Source organism: Perna viridis, chromosome 12 (genome assembly GCF_037379345.1).
Source record: "Perna viridis isolate PV_CMFRI_1.1 ecotype Kerala chromosome 12, ASM3737934v1, whole genome shotgun sequence".
Lineage (NCBI taxonomy): Eukaryota > Metazoa > Mollusca > Bivalvia > Mytilida > Mytilidae > Perna > Perna viridis.
In genome coordinates, this window is record NC_142456.1 from 31,091,578 (window position 1) to 31,107,865 (window position 16,288).

At 32.2% G+C, this 16,288-nt stretch overlaps 1 protein-coding gene across 1 annotated transcript in view; it reads left to right on the top strand.

Annotated features, from left to right (window-relative positions):
- Positions 1-4,449: 4,449 nt before the first annotated feature.
- LOC148602016 (uncharacterized) overlaps positions 4,450-16,288 on the top strand; it is a 145,564-nt gene continuing 133,725 nt past the window's right edge. Inside the window, exons 1-2 of the mRNA XM_088554490.1 lie at positions 4,450-4,675; positions 14,072-14,404. Of these exons, the coding sequence (XP_088410616.1) occupies positions 14,229-14,404 (176 nt within the window). The 5' untranslated portion in view covers positions 4,450-4,675; positions 14,072-14,228. The remainder of the gene's footprint in view (positions 4,676-14,071; positions 14,405-16,288) is intronic.

Consider the following 16,288-nt stretch of genomic DNA (forward strand, 5'->3'; position numbering starts at 1 on the left):
CTGTAGAGTAGTGGGTTTAGCCAAAGACTTTAAAATTGGTTGCCACTTATTTTATGATTACTGTAAACATACGAATTTCACAGATTCTGTTAAGAGAACATATTCACTGGTACATGTATTAATTTTCACAGTTTCAAAAAATCATTATCGTCGTATTGTGTTAACACTCATTTTCAAAGCTACTATTATTGTCTACCATGAAAATAGCAAAAAATTCAGAGATAGAGTGCCGACTGGTAGATTCTGAGTAATGAATTTGAGTGGGATGACATCAAAACCTTTAGGCAACTGCTCCGTGAGCTAGAACATCAGTTTATCAACTAGCTAGTGCAAGATATGGTCAGCTTGATTTATCAAACTATCTCATTCTGAATTTCATGAAACACCATCTATAGGATAATAAATCTGGTAATCTCTCTTTGGTAGGAGTTTTTCAATAATGTTGATACCTCACATAACACTGCCATCTTCTTTTGAAATTTTTATATTGTTTAATAATACTTGAATTAATTATATTTAAAAGCCTTTATTCTTTCGTTTTCTCCAGCGCATTGGGAACAGTGCTTAATTAGAATATTTAAAGCAACCACCTGTTTCACATTTTGTCTGTTGTCTGAATATATTATTTATTAAACATGAAAAAAAGTTTGCAGTGACTTATACATGCAGAACAAAGGGGGGGGTTGACCCATGGCATTTAGTTCATGGCACAAAACTGTACAGTACTGATATTAAAATGTTTTTGTGTAAAAATTGATTTTGCTCATTACATTATCCTAAATTGACTGTTTATAATTTTTAATAAAAGATAACAGAAGTTGAAGTTATTTCTTTACACTGAAAACTATAAAAATGCATCACAAATTGTTTATATGCAATTTCCATATATTTTTTTCATTGATTTCTACAAAAACCAACACAAAAGTAATGAAAGCAATAATAGCATCCATATTGACATTTTGAATAAGGTAAACATCCTGCTGAATATCCTTGAATCAGAAACAGCCCTTACAGAATTAGATATTGATATAAAAAGCAATGTACATGCTCCCTCATTGGAAATGCTTCAGCATCTGAAATGATATCAAATGAAATATTAAAAAAAGTTAACCAGTGTTTTTTTAAACCTCTGCAAAAAATATTTAATCTAGTCCTACAAGAATGGAACCTTTCCTTACCCTACCGGTGCACCTGGTACATACTCCCAGTTTTTAGTGGATTCTGAGTTACTGGTTTACTTCTGTTACCTTGTATTATTTTAGTTACATTTTTGTGTGTGTCTGATTTACATATCTGGTCTTTGTCCCTGGATTACATTCTTTTTCTATTTGATAACATATTTATTTGATCTCTGCATCAATGTACGAGATCACAATTAATTCCCCTTGACTTTTCGTTGTATACGAATATAGTTCCTTTTTTTTAGTGTGTTTCTTCCTGATTTTTTTTCTTTGTTGTCGTAAACTTTATTGCTTAGTATTAACTGCAGAAATGTAGGGCAAGGATCAAATTTACAAGGTTTTTTTTTTCATCCTGTAATTTTATGTGGAAGTTGTGATTTGGTCCTATCAAAGAAGGTCAAAATTAAGGACATTTGGCAGTGGTCACTTTTCATGCCTACGGGGTCTCCGAAGCAAAGTTGCTAAAAATAAAATGTGATGGTGAATTTTTCTGGCACTCCTATAGAAATCTGCTTTTATACATGTTTCCATATTGGTGAAGTTTGAATGAGTTTGAAGCGGTGGAATTTTTTTTATATGTCAAGATGGGTCTGTTGAAATGCACTACGAAACTAAGTGTGTCCTCGTACCTATAAGAGAGGTCACATTTTTGTAAAACATGCTATTTTTATATGTTTTGGGGGTTTATTTCTCAGAATTCATAGAATAAACATGAAATGTGGCAAAAAAACTATTTCTTTTCTCATTTTTTATGCATTTTAGTCCAAAAATGGGTTTCTATGGGATTTTCAATGTAAAACTCATAATTGCTTATGGCATCAGGGTAGAATTGGGCAAATGAGCTAATTATTGTCTCATTTTGAGTTTTTTGCTCACACAGTGTCACAATAACAGCAAATAAATACTATTCATAAGCAGTGGACAGGATAAAGGTAAAAATTTTAACATTTAGAATCTGTTTTTAACCTGCGGCAAAGGTCATATGGCAAAATTACACTGTTAGTCAATTGTCTCAACCTCTTGGAATACTCCCTTGCACTGCATTGGTATGAAATTCTGGATTATGGGAGGGAAATGTCTTAAAAATGTAAAAATAACCATGATTTCCCATTCTTTTACATATATTTTGAATAAATATGTCACTTAAACCCCTACTGAGTTGATGAAAAACACTTATTTTGGAGCCGGGTATACACTAAAAAGCCTAAAAGCAGAAAAAACCTGACTTGATATGAAAAAGAAACATCCAGATGAGTTCATGTGTACCACATAAGCATCAAAACATGTATTTTAAAATATCTTTTCACTATTTTGTGGCTGTAGGGGTAAAATCTTACTATAAATGGCATATTTACCATTGATATAAAAATTGCCATAAATCATTTATTTTTCAACAAATCTCTGTAAAACTTTGCAGTTAGACTTAGAAATGAATAGGCTTTCCACAGATGAAGCGTTTACTTGAGTTTCAAAATAAGCCGATCTAATAGGTACGAGATCACAATTAATTCCCCTTGACTTTTCGTTGTATACGAATATAGTTCCTTTTTTTTAGTGTGTTTCTTCCTGATTTTTTTTCTTTGTTGTCGTAAACTTTATTGCTTAGTATTAACTGCAGAAATGTAGGGTAAGGATCAAATTTACAAGGGATTTTTTTTTCATCCTGTAATTTTATGTGGAAGTTGTGATTTGGTCCTATCAAAGAAGGTCAAAATTTAGGACATTTGGCAGTGGTCACTTTTCATGCCTACAGGGTCTCCGAAGCAAAGTTGCTAAAAATAAAATATGGTGGTGAATTTTTCTGGTACTCTTATAGAAATCTGCTTTTATACATGTTTCCATATTGATGAAGTTTTAATGAGTTTGAAGCGGTGGAATTTATTTTATATGTCAAGATGTCTAAATGCTTTTTTAGATGAGGCAAGAAAATCCCACTTCAAAATAAAGAGAACAGATGGCATCAACAACCATTGTAGATGCCTAGAAAAATGATATACTTTAGTTTCACTCATTCTTCTTTATTATGGTGAAGTTTGGGGCATTAATATGATATTCAAAGACCCTAACAAATTACCCCCACAGAAAAATTTTATTGAAAATTCATAAAAGAGATTTTGGGAATCCATTGTAAATTGTAAAGGCACAAAAAGTAAAATAAGTTTCTCAACAGCAGGTTTTTATAACCACATTCTATCAAAGAAAATACTATATGAACTTAATAAGGCAACTGAAAACACAAATATATGGATTAAAAAGATCAAAAGACTGCTCAACTAACTTGGTTTCAGTTATCTAATCTCAATGACCAATGTATGCCTAAAGCAAAGTTGTTACAAGTAAAACAAAGAATTAATGACCTGTTTACAAGAACAAACTTCGAAGACAAAGTTTTGGAAAAAGTAATAAAATGATATTCGTTAGGGGAGTCTATAAAATGGGTATAAGACCAACTTATACTGATTAATTAACCAATGTAAAAGATATATCCATAATTTGCAGATTAAGAATAAGTTCACATCAACTGATGATTGAAAGAGGAAGCCATCATAATATTCCTGAAATAGAAAGAATATGCCCACTATGTAAAAGTTCTATAGAAAATGAAATACATTTCCAACCTAATGGTGATTATAAATCTCATCAAACAGACTTTGAAAATAAGACAGTTGCTATCTGCAAACACTTTTTTAATTGCAAAAAATGATCTGATTCAAAACAGTAACCGTTTAAAAATACTTAAGATGTCTTCCAAATTCACATCGAACTGTTTAGAATCAAGAAAGAATAAAATGTCTCTAAAATACATATTTCAATATACTGTAATTAAAATTGTTATAATCTGTACATGCACTGGCATAACCAATTATTGTTATTGTTTTTGGATATAAAATTATTTGTTAAAGATAGTAACTTTATATCCAAAAACAAAGTATTCATTTGTTCTAACACATTTACAATGACTGTTTCAACTATATATCCATATATATGAAAAAGCATGTCAATGAGAACAAAAAATTACCCCCCCCACCCCCGCCCCACTCCCAATAATAAAGTAGTCAGACAGTAGTCTCGGGCAAAAGATTCCCCTCCAAAGGCATATTTACAAGATTAAAAGAAAATACATAGGGTTTGGAAAAAAAGATAATTAAAAAGAAAATAATGTAACTTTTATTAATTTCATTCACACAACATTTTACGTAACAGTAGTATATATCATTTTATTGTGGACGAGCGAAGCAGGGAAAACCAGCAACCAGTTTTCCTGGATTTGAATTCGTTTAGCTTCCAGGATATATTTGTGGACTGGTTAAGGGAAAAAAAATTATGAATGATAAGTGCGTCATCTGATCAGATTCATTGATTAGATGTGAAAGTTTGACTTTCACTTGTCGACTGGTCCCTGATTATCAAGTTGTTTTCAATGTCTGATGCGGCTCTACTTTGTAGACTGATTGATCGTAAACATCCAAATGTTATCATATGAATATATTTAGGTAAATAAGATTGATTCTATGACAGTTGCCTTTAAGGATGAAGTCCGATTATATTTTTTCACCTGGTGGCGAAAAAAAAGAATGGCGGTGCTCTTTGGTTAAACGTTTCCTTTTGTAATATAAAAACCAGGCGGAGTGATGGCTTTTCACTGTTTCACCTGCATCTTCAAATCTCCCAATTCCGTTGATGTGTGATCCAGGAGAATTTTAGTTCGTTTTAGGGTTGACATTGATTTACACCCCAAGTTTCTGTTTTATACTTGCTGTATGATTGATGTTTGCCACTTGTAAGTGATGATATCAATCCTAATCAGTTTATCTAGTACGAGTTAAGGACCACCGAAAGTACTGATTGATTATAAAAACTGATAATTGACAATAATCTTGTATTAGATAAAAGTACCACCATTCAAATGATGTATTGGGACTGTAGAAACGTATAAAGCTCCAGCTGTATTAACACGAGTTCATACATGTACCTCTAGTTTGTCTCAGTGCTGCTTGATGCAGCTCTGATCGATGCAGCTCCTATCAGATCTAAGTCTGTCATGTCACATGTTCGTTGTGACAACATAAATGTAAATTCATGGCTATAAAAACTGCTTTTTCAGCATTTATTTTGCAGAATTTTTTTGACTGTTGAAATAAAAAAATATATAGGGTCCTTATCATATATCACCATTTTGGAACTTCAGTGCCAAATGGGTCCTTTCTAGAGCATATTAGATAAAAGTACCATAATTGAATTATAAATTTCATCAGATATTTTGGGTTTTTCCAATTTTAAAATAAGGATGTCTTGGTAGGTCAATTAATACTAAAAATTACTATCAAACATAGTTACAATCATAAGTTGGTTAAGACCCATATAGCCAAAATTTCATTTTTCCTCATCAAGGTTGATACAGTTTATATTCAAGATAGAAGACAACTTGGTGAGGAGTGATTTTCTTTTTTTTGAATACTTTGAACATTGCCAAATAAAATGTTGTTCGTCTTCTATGTGAGAATTTTCACACATTTTATACAAAGTCTATCTCCTCTCTTGAATTATTATGTCTACCTTTATTGATTTCAAAGTTGTGTGCACTTAATCTTAATTTGGCTATGTGAGATCAGGGGTTGCGCTTGGCTTCGCCAATGTCACAATTTGCGATTTTTTATTTGATCTGGCGACAAAAATAACCAGTTTGGGATTTTCTTGGGCCTAGGTTTTGTATGTTAAAATTGACATGAAGTTAGTCAGCAAGGGATATTCTCTCCCATCAAACAATTGTGTTGACACCTGGTCAAAATTGACCATAACCAATTTACACTGAAGCCAATGAAAAGTAATTAGACCAGGTGACCTGACTAACAATATCCTCCTGGGAGGTGTCAATCAGATGTAAATACATTATTGAGCCAATCAAAACTCTTATCATATGGTCAAAGGTAAACACAATCATGACCATGTGCACATGGCTACATACAAGCTTCACAGCCATGTTAAACCATATGATACATTCAGAAACAGATTTACCTTATAACAGAATAAATTAAATCCAATTAACAATGATTATCCCATCAGGAAGTGTCTTATACTATACACTTTGAAATGCATGAATTGATAAAAGAAAATGGATGACATTTGTTTACACTTTTGTCATGTGTCATTTTTGGCAGGAAAATTGGTAAGCAAATAGATGGGGATTCCCAAATTCTAATTATATTCAGATAAATAGAATTCGAGATGATTGAAAAGGAAACAATTAATGATCAATGGTAGTTTGCTAGAAATTTTATCATTTGAAAAAAGAGTCAAGTTTGTTGAAAATTTATAAATAAAAAACAAAATTATATTGCAAGATAAACTTAATTAGAGCACAAAGGACAAAGGTCAACAATGAACATGTTTTAAAATTAGGGACTATATGAGCATAGTAATATAAAGTCCTTGATAGAAATAAAACGCCTTTTTCTGGAGTAGTACTTTATTAATTTGCATATAAAAAGTTACTAATGGTTTTATATCCTGACTGAGACTAGAGCTAAAAACCTGCTTTATACATGCATCATAAATGAATTTTGGATACAAGTATGTCATGAATGAAGGGGTTATTTTGTCTTTGATGAATTGATAACTCATCACTGGACTTAATACTGTCATATTGGCACCCATTTTGGCTCTAATTTCTGAAAATTGGTGACAAAAATTGGCAGCTGGCGATCTTTCTGGTGACAGAATTTTGAAAGCCAGAGCAGCCCCTGGAGATCTACATTTATATGATTCAATATGATCATTAAAGTGTGCAAGGTAAGGCAAAAGATGAAAGGTTTTGAAGAAGCAGAGTCGGATTGACTCAATAACAGTGTTCTAGGGTTCGTATTTCCTGTTACCCGGGGCAAGTGAAATTTGGGTCAGGGAAAGTTAGGTACTTAGTTACACTTTCCCGTGGCAAGTTGAAAACTTCATATGCTGTAAGGATTTGTTTTGTCAGGAAAGCAGTCATTGACCGTGGGAAAGTTGATTTTACATAGATTTTTCCCCAGGAAATCTCAATTTCTGAAAAATCCTAGAACACGGAATAATACAGGCATTTTGGTCTTGAGTAATAACATCATGAATTCTCTGTTTAATTTTAGTCAGAAGTGACCCTAAATAAGTATTAAAAGAAGTCAAATATGCAAAAGCAAGATTTTGAAGACAAGTCTTTTTATAGTTGATGAAATCTGTTGTACATTGTTACCTTTTCTTTTGTAAACTGGAACAGGTTATGATATGAATGCAGTTCATGCCTAGTTTACAAAAAAAAAAATCTCAGTTTGAAAAATTGTCTCTAATCTTCAACTTCAAGTGATTGCTTGATAAGATTTTTTGATTTCAGTCGAGATTTGAGATTTTATTTGATACTGGGCTTATCACTGCAGTTGATTTTATAGTTCTAATAACTATATTTATGATGTGATTTAGTATCATTTTGAAAAAAAAAATAGCTACAAATGTGGTATATCTGATGGCAAAAGCTGTGAGTTTAAGGTTAAAAATGTTCAAGCCTGCACCGCAGTAACTTAATAGTTCAGAACCAAAACTTTAAATTTTCAAATTCCTAATGTATTGTAAGATTGAGGATATATCCTCAATAGTATTCAGCCTGGATTGAACTGGGAACTCTGAGAGAGCCTTGGAACCTACAATAATCTGAAATGATTTATTGTGGATTGAAAATCTCACGTATTAGTTGTACAATTTTATTTTTATTTTACACGTAATTTATTTTAATATAATTTTTGTGATCTCTGAATAGATGCAAAAGGGGAATAACATGAAATTCAAGAGGGGGTCTACCACAAATGTACTGAAAACAAAATCACTGCAAAAAATCCACAAGACTGTGACATAAGCTGATTCTCATGTAAAGGGACTTATTATCTTTATATTTTATTTTGTTTCATGAAATTAGTTAAAATAAATCACTTGTTAAAATAAGTTGGTTTACAATATATTAACCTGGCACACATTCAAAACCAAAGCAATAGCCGATCGGCTTATTCCAAAATGTATTGCCATGCATTCTTCATTGTGTTTTTGGCACCAGATGTACCAGTAGAGCAAGTTGCAATTGACAATTTCAGCCTAGGACCCACAGACCCATTGGTCAGAAAAGAATTATTTTTAATGAGCCAATTTTAACATTTTGAATAAAATTCTTCGAACTTTAATGTGCCATTTTCCGAGTCTGTGTGTCTATGGCCTACGGAAACTGCCTTTCCTAATCATTGCCGACCTTCAGGCCTCTGGCACTTAAGGTTGACCATCTATCTGCTGAACTCAATGACCACTCTACTAACGTGACTAGTGCTGCAAAGGGAGAAGGATCTAAGGGGAATAATTCTTACAAATCATCAGTATGTTTGTGTAAAGCATTTTACATTCAATCTCATGTAAGCATCAAAGTAACTTGATTTCATTGATTGATTTCATTCTGTTTCAAATGAATGCTTGACAGGCTTTAGTGAAATTTACTATTAAACATACCGGTGATTCCCTAGAATTATGTCCCTTACCTTAAGCCTTCCTCCTTAAAGGTGAAACTACTGCTACTGTATTCACTGACACAAATTTTGAGTCTTTTATATCATATGATGAAAACTGAAAAACTTATTTAATATTCGTACATAAAAGAAAAATACAAAAAAATAAAAAAATTCTAGTAATAAATTATAAAAGATAAAAATACTCAAACATATTGACAGTGGATTATTTTTTATTTCCAAATTATTACATCTGTACTTATCAATACAATGAAACCTGTATGAATCCTTTCAGGGGTTAAAATTGCTTTGGTTTAGACAGGTGTTTTGAAAAGTGTCTGATTTAGTTAGATTTTCTCATTTTCAGTGTTCGGTTTAAACTGGTTTTGCATTATTCAGTGTGATTTCAACAGGTTTAGCATTATTTTGTGTGGTTTAGACAGGTTTAGCATTATTCAGTGTGGTTTAGATAGGTTTTCAGTGTTCGTTTAAGACAGATTTCACTGTATCTACAGCTGTTTTTTTTGCTTGATTGACTTCAAAAAGAGGCAATAATTAGTATGTGATTGTGATATGAAGATCTTTATTTAACTGTTGATTACTTTGATATTTAAGGGGGATGGTATTTTTATTGTAATATATTTCTTTTTCATCTTGTCAACAGATGTCGATTTATCTGTGTCATTCAAATGTATATATAGTCAGTGATGCAGGACAATTGTAAAACAGAGAAATCAATTGAATTTGTTTTGATATTAACTTATATTTTATTGATTTGAAGACATGAATCTGGAAATTAAGATTTGCTATTGTCACAGTTGTTATATTGTACATTTGAATTATATCATGAACTTTTATTTAAGGGTGAAAAAAAAAATAATAGTCTAGTTTCCTGCTACAGGCAAGAAAAAAATAGGGTAGATAGGTAGGGAAATTATTTTATTTTTCCGAAACATTTTACATTGAGTCAATGTGGAAACAATCTAGATTTTAACAAAGTGGCCATACAATATTTAGGGAAGGCACAAAAAAACTAGGGTAGCAGGAAAAAGACGTATTATTTTTTATCAAATCCATATAAAATTCAGACACTACCAATGGTAGAGATAGTCCATGGTCTACAAAATGGGAAACACTGACCCACTGCCAAATTTATGGGACTATGACATTTAGCAATGTGTATTTTTATAATTTAGGCTATTAAATGTATTGCAAAATAAATACTATTCAATAAAAAAAAGAGGGTCAAGTGCTTAAATTATATTATTTTAGTTTTTACAGGGGGTTAACTTTCAACTGGTCAGTAACATATAAAAACATTTTGAAATTTTGGTGGAAAAATTGGAACATTGACTTTGAATTGTCTGGAAACCTTAAAATTTAGACTCATTATGTCAAATTCTTCTTTATTATAATAAAAACCAAGTACAATTCAAATTGGAGCACTTTGAAATTTGGTGGAAAAAGTTATGGGGTTTTGACTGTCATTAGGTCTTTTTAGCTCACTTGGCCTAGAAGGCCATATGAGCTTTTCTCTTCACTTGGCATCTGTTGTCGTCTGTCTTTAACTTTTCTTTAAAAATCTTCTCTGCAACCACAGAACAGAATTTGATGATGCATTCCTAGCAAGACTACTCCCAAAATTGTATGGTCTCTCACCAAAAAAACATGGCTGTTGATACTAAAAATAGAACAAAGGGGGATCACCGTATATTTTTGTTTATATCTCAAAAATCATAACAGATAGAAGAAATCTTAGTTATCGTAGAAGAAATTTTAGACATCTTTGGATCTTTGGCTCGAAGTGATATACCTTCCCTGAAAATTTCAGGATAATTGATATACTTATTTTGGAGTTGTTGTTCTTTTTGAAAGCATATTGATGATTTATGTAACTTGATTTTAAAGTGTTCAGTATTTTAATATCTATTTTGGTGCATATTTCAGAAAAATCTGTTGACCATTCTTGGAGTTATGGTTGTTCAAAGTGTAATTTTTTACGTTTTTATCAGTTTTTGCCTATCATTTAGAAAACAAAAGCAGATTCATGATGATAAATGTAAATTGATAAAAATGTTCAATATTCCAATTCCGGGGATATTTATTTTTTATGCAAATTTCACAAAAATATGTTGATCCCTCTTTGAGATATGGTTTCCAGAACATGTCATTTTGACAATTTTTCCTGTTTTTAAACAGCCACAAAAAATTTGCAGTCATATTATATTGGTATGGTGCTGTTGTTGTCATCGTCTGTGTCATTGGCATTGTTTGTGACCATACACACTTGGTTTTCGTGCAATAACTTGAGTATTTGTTGGTTGATTTTTATAAAATTAAATATTAAAGTTACAAACCACACAGTGAAGGTTTGTATTGACTTTGGGAGTTATAGTCCCAACTGCTTTAGAATAGGGGCCATTGCACAAAAAGGGACATGAAGAAGCATTTCATAGAATTCATTATTATTACTCCAGTAAAGGCATAGGAATGTCTATGATACTGTTCCACAATATTCTGTACCACAAAGGACAGACTTGGCATGATTTTTGGTGTAAAGACTTGAACTCTTCAGAAATTAGGGGCCAAATGGGGGGAAGAAATATGCATTATCCTGATGTCCAGACAATAACTTATCTTTTTTGGTCTGATTTCAAATGTTTTTGATCTTGGGTACATTGGGGAGATCGTTCCTGCATTTTCCAGTCAGATTTGATCTTGGGTACGTTGGGGAAATCGTTCCTGCATTTTCCAGTCCGATTTGATCTTGGGTATGCTGGGGAGATTGTTCCTGCATTTTCCAGTCAAATTTCTTGTAGGAAAAATCTTGTGCACTTTTATCATTTTATTCAGTAAACAGTAGAATGATGATTAATGTATCATGACAAATATCATGTGTGCAAATTTGGTCAAAGATATTTGACCAGTTTTAGGTTTTGCATACATTCAACTTTTTAAAGCTATTAATCCAGGTGATGATTCAGGCTCTTTAAAGCCTCTTTTCAGATATTGACATCACTATCATATGGTACATACAATTTGCTCATTATTGTAACAGTGTTTCAGATTTTAATGTAAGAAATCTTTATCTAACTGCAAAATTACTATATCAAGGTTTTTGATATCACAAGCTTGTGAAGACATTCACAAAATTCACTGATCCAAAGTTCTCATTCTCAAATACAGATGTTTTTGTAAATGATTTATATATGCTGGTATCTCCCACCCTATATTTAATGGTAATATTTACAAAGCATGGGAAGTCAATACTTACCCAATAAGTTGAATAGACAGTAAAATAGGCTAATTTAAGGAATGTAATTATGATATTGTCAAATTATTAAAGATAGTATTTTGACTCATTCATAGAGTCTTTACATAAAAACTGACACACTTTATTTAAAAGCAGTCTCCGGCATGACATGGATTGTTTCTTTATTGTATTATTTATGATGTACAGTGGTTCTCATCCCTGCATGGGAAGAATTGGAATTGATATTACATACAATGAGGACATGATTTTTGTAGGTTTTTGGAGCTGGTACATGTATGTCACTTAACTGCTAGTAGTCCTTCGTTTGTTCATAATACATGTATGTAATGAACAATCAGTTTCTTTATTTCTGTTTTAAAAAGGGACTCTTGACCTTTTTGGAATGATTTAATTGAGTAATATTTTTTCCACAAGAAGAGGGTTGTGGTCATAAAAAAGTACAATCCCGCCACATTATTTGCACCTGTCCCAAGTCAGGAATTTATGGCCTCTGTATGCATTGTTTCATTTTCACTTTCAGTTTACTTTTATGTTGCTGGAGTATATGGGGACAACAATTTTGCTGTACCTGTGTATAATGTTGATTTTGGGGCCAACTGTGGCCTGTCCTGTGGTATGAGGGTTTTCTTGTCATTAATTGAAAGCCCATTGGTGGCCTTGAGCTAACATTTGTCATCCCAGTGAGGTTGATGTCTCTGCCATATTCACCATTTCTATTTTTGTTATATGATAAATTTTACCAAGCAAACTTTTTGCAAGTATACTGTACTGTTGAAAATACATAAATTTTTAAAAAAGATTGAAAATTAGAAGTGAGGTAACTGGCATTTTTTGTAAACAGACATATGCAATCAGCTGAACAATACTTGTAACCTTCAGTCAATCAGCTGAACAATACTTATAACCTTCAGTCAATCAGCTGAACAATACTTCTAACCTTCAGTCAATCAGCTGAACAATACTTGTAACCTTCAGTCAATCAGCTGAACAATACAAATTTTTCATACTTTGCAGTAATAGCCAGTTTGCATACAGGTCTATTCTCATTCTATCGATAATAAAAAAGTGAAAAGAAATGTGGTCTTGAAAATTCTGTTGAGTGGGGTCACCTTGATAATGTGGCCCATGGACTTAGGTGCTCAAAGTACAGAAAAACCTTGTGAAAATATTTTTTTCAGTTTTCATATGCCATTTTTTTGCATTTTCATAGTCTTTTCTGTATATAGATCTATGTTTTTTTTAGAAAACCATACATTCATCTCCCACTTAATTTAACCAAATCAAGAACAGAAACTCATACAAAAGACCAATTCATACACAATTTATACAAGTATAATACCACTATTAAGGGGAACCTGAGTCGCCTACACATACCAGAAAGTAGTCCGTAAAAACAAAGTAGTTCCTAGGATGCATTGTATATTTTTTAGTGATTTAGCCTGTATATGCAAACTGGGTATCATCTGAAAGCTTATTATGCAACGTACACACTGAATGCTACAGTTTTTGATTCTGATTTAGAGAAAAAAAATTTGGTCGAAGTCTTAAGCCCATTGATTTGTCAAATTTCCAAAAGGAAAGTAGTATTTTTAGTACCTGTTTACTTTCACTTCACCTTCTTTCTTAGAAGCCATTAAAGGTACAGAGCAATTTTTATGAGAGAGTCTTTAAAGGGTCCCCCTATGATAAAACCTGTTAAAGTTCATTTTAACAGACTTTAAAAGGAGATTGTGACCTTGAAAATTGCTTAATTCAACATAGAAAGTAATGGTACTTTTAATAGTGGTTTTACACCTATATTCTTTATCTTAACAATGCAACAGCTGAACTGTGTGGTGTTTCTGAATTAGAAGTAAAAGTTAGTTTTGAGGGTTTTTTTTTTACATGCAAGAATCACCCTTGGTCTGATTTTTATAAAGACTGTTGTCGCTTTGGGTAAAACAATGCGACTTAAATGGCCAGCGCTTGGTAAAATAATGATAACATGGAGTTTTCTTGAATTGTTTCTTAACTAGACCTGCTTAATATTGGTGATTCTGGTTTAGTATAAAACATGTATTACATTTTGTCAAAGCAGTAATAATTTATACATGCTATATCTTTTGCAGTTAACTACATGTATGGTACACTAATCAGGACATATACTTTCCTCTTTCCATTATGGAATTGGGATCTTTGATTCCTGCTGCTGAGAACCACCTTTTATCAAATCTCCATGACTTGACAGTATTTCTTGACTACTAGGCATTTAATGCTCTGTTAACTATGGATGATTTAGCTCAAGATTTTTCACCTGCTGCTGTTGGCCTAGTTGATGATTGTTCAACCTCTGACCTTAGAATGAAGAGCATGCATCATATTTGCTCATCATCTGATACTGGATTAGACTTATCAAAGGACTTCTCAGCTCCTCGAGAAAGTATGAGTGATTCATGTAATAGGTAGGTAAATACATGTATTTTATATATATAAGTGTTATGATAAGTACAATGAAATCTGTGTAAACCAAAGCCATTTGTAGATTCTGACCAGTTATAAAGTTGCTTGGTTGATGCAGATGTAAAATAATCAGTGATCTGTACTTATTTCCTTTGATTTTGTTGACAGATATTTCAGACCTGGCGAAATCATTTTTCAACCTGTCGGACATTTGGTCTGGCAACTTAAAATAATCTGTTGGACCAAACAATTATCTGCCGGACCGAAATCATTTCTCTGATCCAATTTAAATTTGCCTCGATTCGGACGCCATCTTTAAACCAGAAGTTCCGGTTGAGGTGTGTCTAATAAAAAAAAATGTACTGGACATCTGGTCCGGAAATCACGCAAATTTTACCGCCCGGGGGCTAAAAGTACCGGTCATGTCTGACGGTTCGACAAATTTTGCCATGAAAGATATTTTCTATTTCTTGTACATGACAAGATATAAGAAAATATGTCAAAATATTGGGAGTGATTGAGATGTCAACAGATCTTCAGATTTTCTAATGAAGATGAGGTCACATATCAGCAGAATGTATGTATTTTAACTTTTTTGCATGGAAAGTGCCCTAAAAACCCATTAAAACAATAAAAAAATTTAAAGGAAAGGCCACCTTTGTATTAAGTTCTGCTCTTATGATAAATCATACCGACGTAAACAAACATAAATAACCTTTAATGCAAAATACACTTTTATAAAATGCTCAAGGCTATACAAAGTTCGAAATCTTTGAAATATATATAAATAGCCATCTTGCAGAGCTCTCCTTTCTGAAGGAAGATCATAAGCAGACTTTATTGATTTTAACCAAAAGCTTCCGATTGGCTTGTGACATCACTAAGTTGGTTTGGTACTGATACAAGTACTGCAAATAATATGTAAACAAAGAATATTTCATAAATATTTCTACAATCCTGTTTATCTAATCACCAAAACATGTTGTCTTGTCAACATTACGATTGCAGGAATGATAAAAAAGAATATTCTAAAAGTTTTTCATCGGCAACACAAACATTCTTTGGAAGTAGATTTTCCTATGACATACTAGTCTTCTGGCAGCAAATCCCGGTTTTCGTCAATGTTGTCTGACATTTACTTAAATGTTGTTCCTCAATCTCTTCTTCTATTTATTTTGGGTTGAAATTATAGGGGGAAAGTCCCAAATTTGAGATTTCTTCAGACATCGTAATCAATTACCTATTTATTTTCACTTTACAAACCGACTTCGTGATGTCACAACTCAACCGATCATGGTGGCGCCCATAGACGCTGGAAATTTAAATTATCTAATTTTAAATTGTGATTAATTAACTGAAAAAAGGAAATAATTTTGTTTCAATTTAATTTTCATGAACATTTAAAAGACTATTTTTGATATTTATGACTTGCTTAATAACATGGTCTTCTCCTTTAATTATCAATAAACAGAATAATTTTTTTTTGTTTTTGATACTGACAATGTCATTTGGAATATTGAAACTTGTGCTCACATGCTCATCGGGATGTTCCACATGATATTGTCAGTATCAAAATCGAAAGTAACAACGATTATATATTTTGTTGTAATTGACTTTAAGAGGCTTTTAAAATATACTTGGTATATAATAGTTTCTGGTTCATTCAGGGTTTTCTGGTTTAATCAGATTTTGTCTTACATAGGTTTCTGGTTTAATCAGGTTTTGTCTTACACATGTTTTCTGGTGTAATCAGGTTTTGTCGTAGACATGTTTCTGGTTTAATCAGGTTTTGTCTCAGACAGGTTTTCTGGTTTATTCAAGTTTTGTTTCAGACAGGTTTCTGGTTTAATCAGGTTTTGTCTTACACATGTTTTCTGGTGTAATCA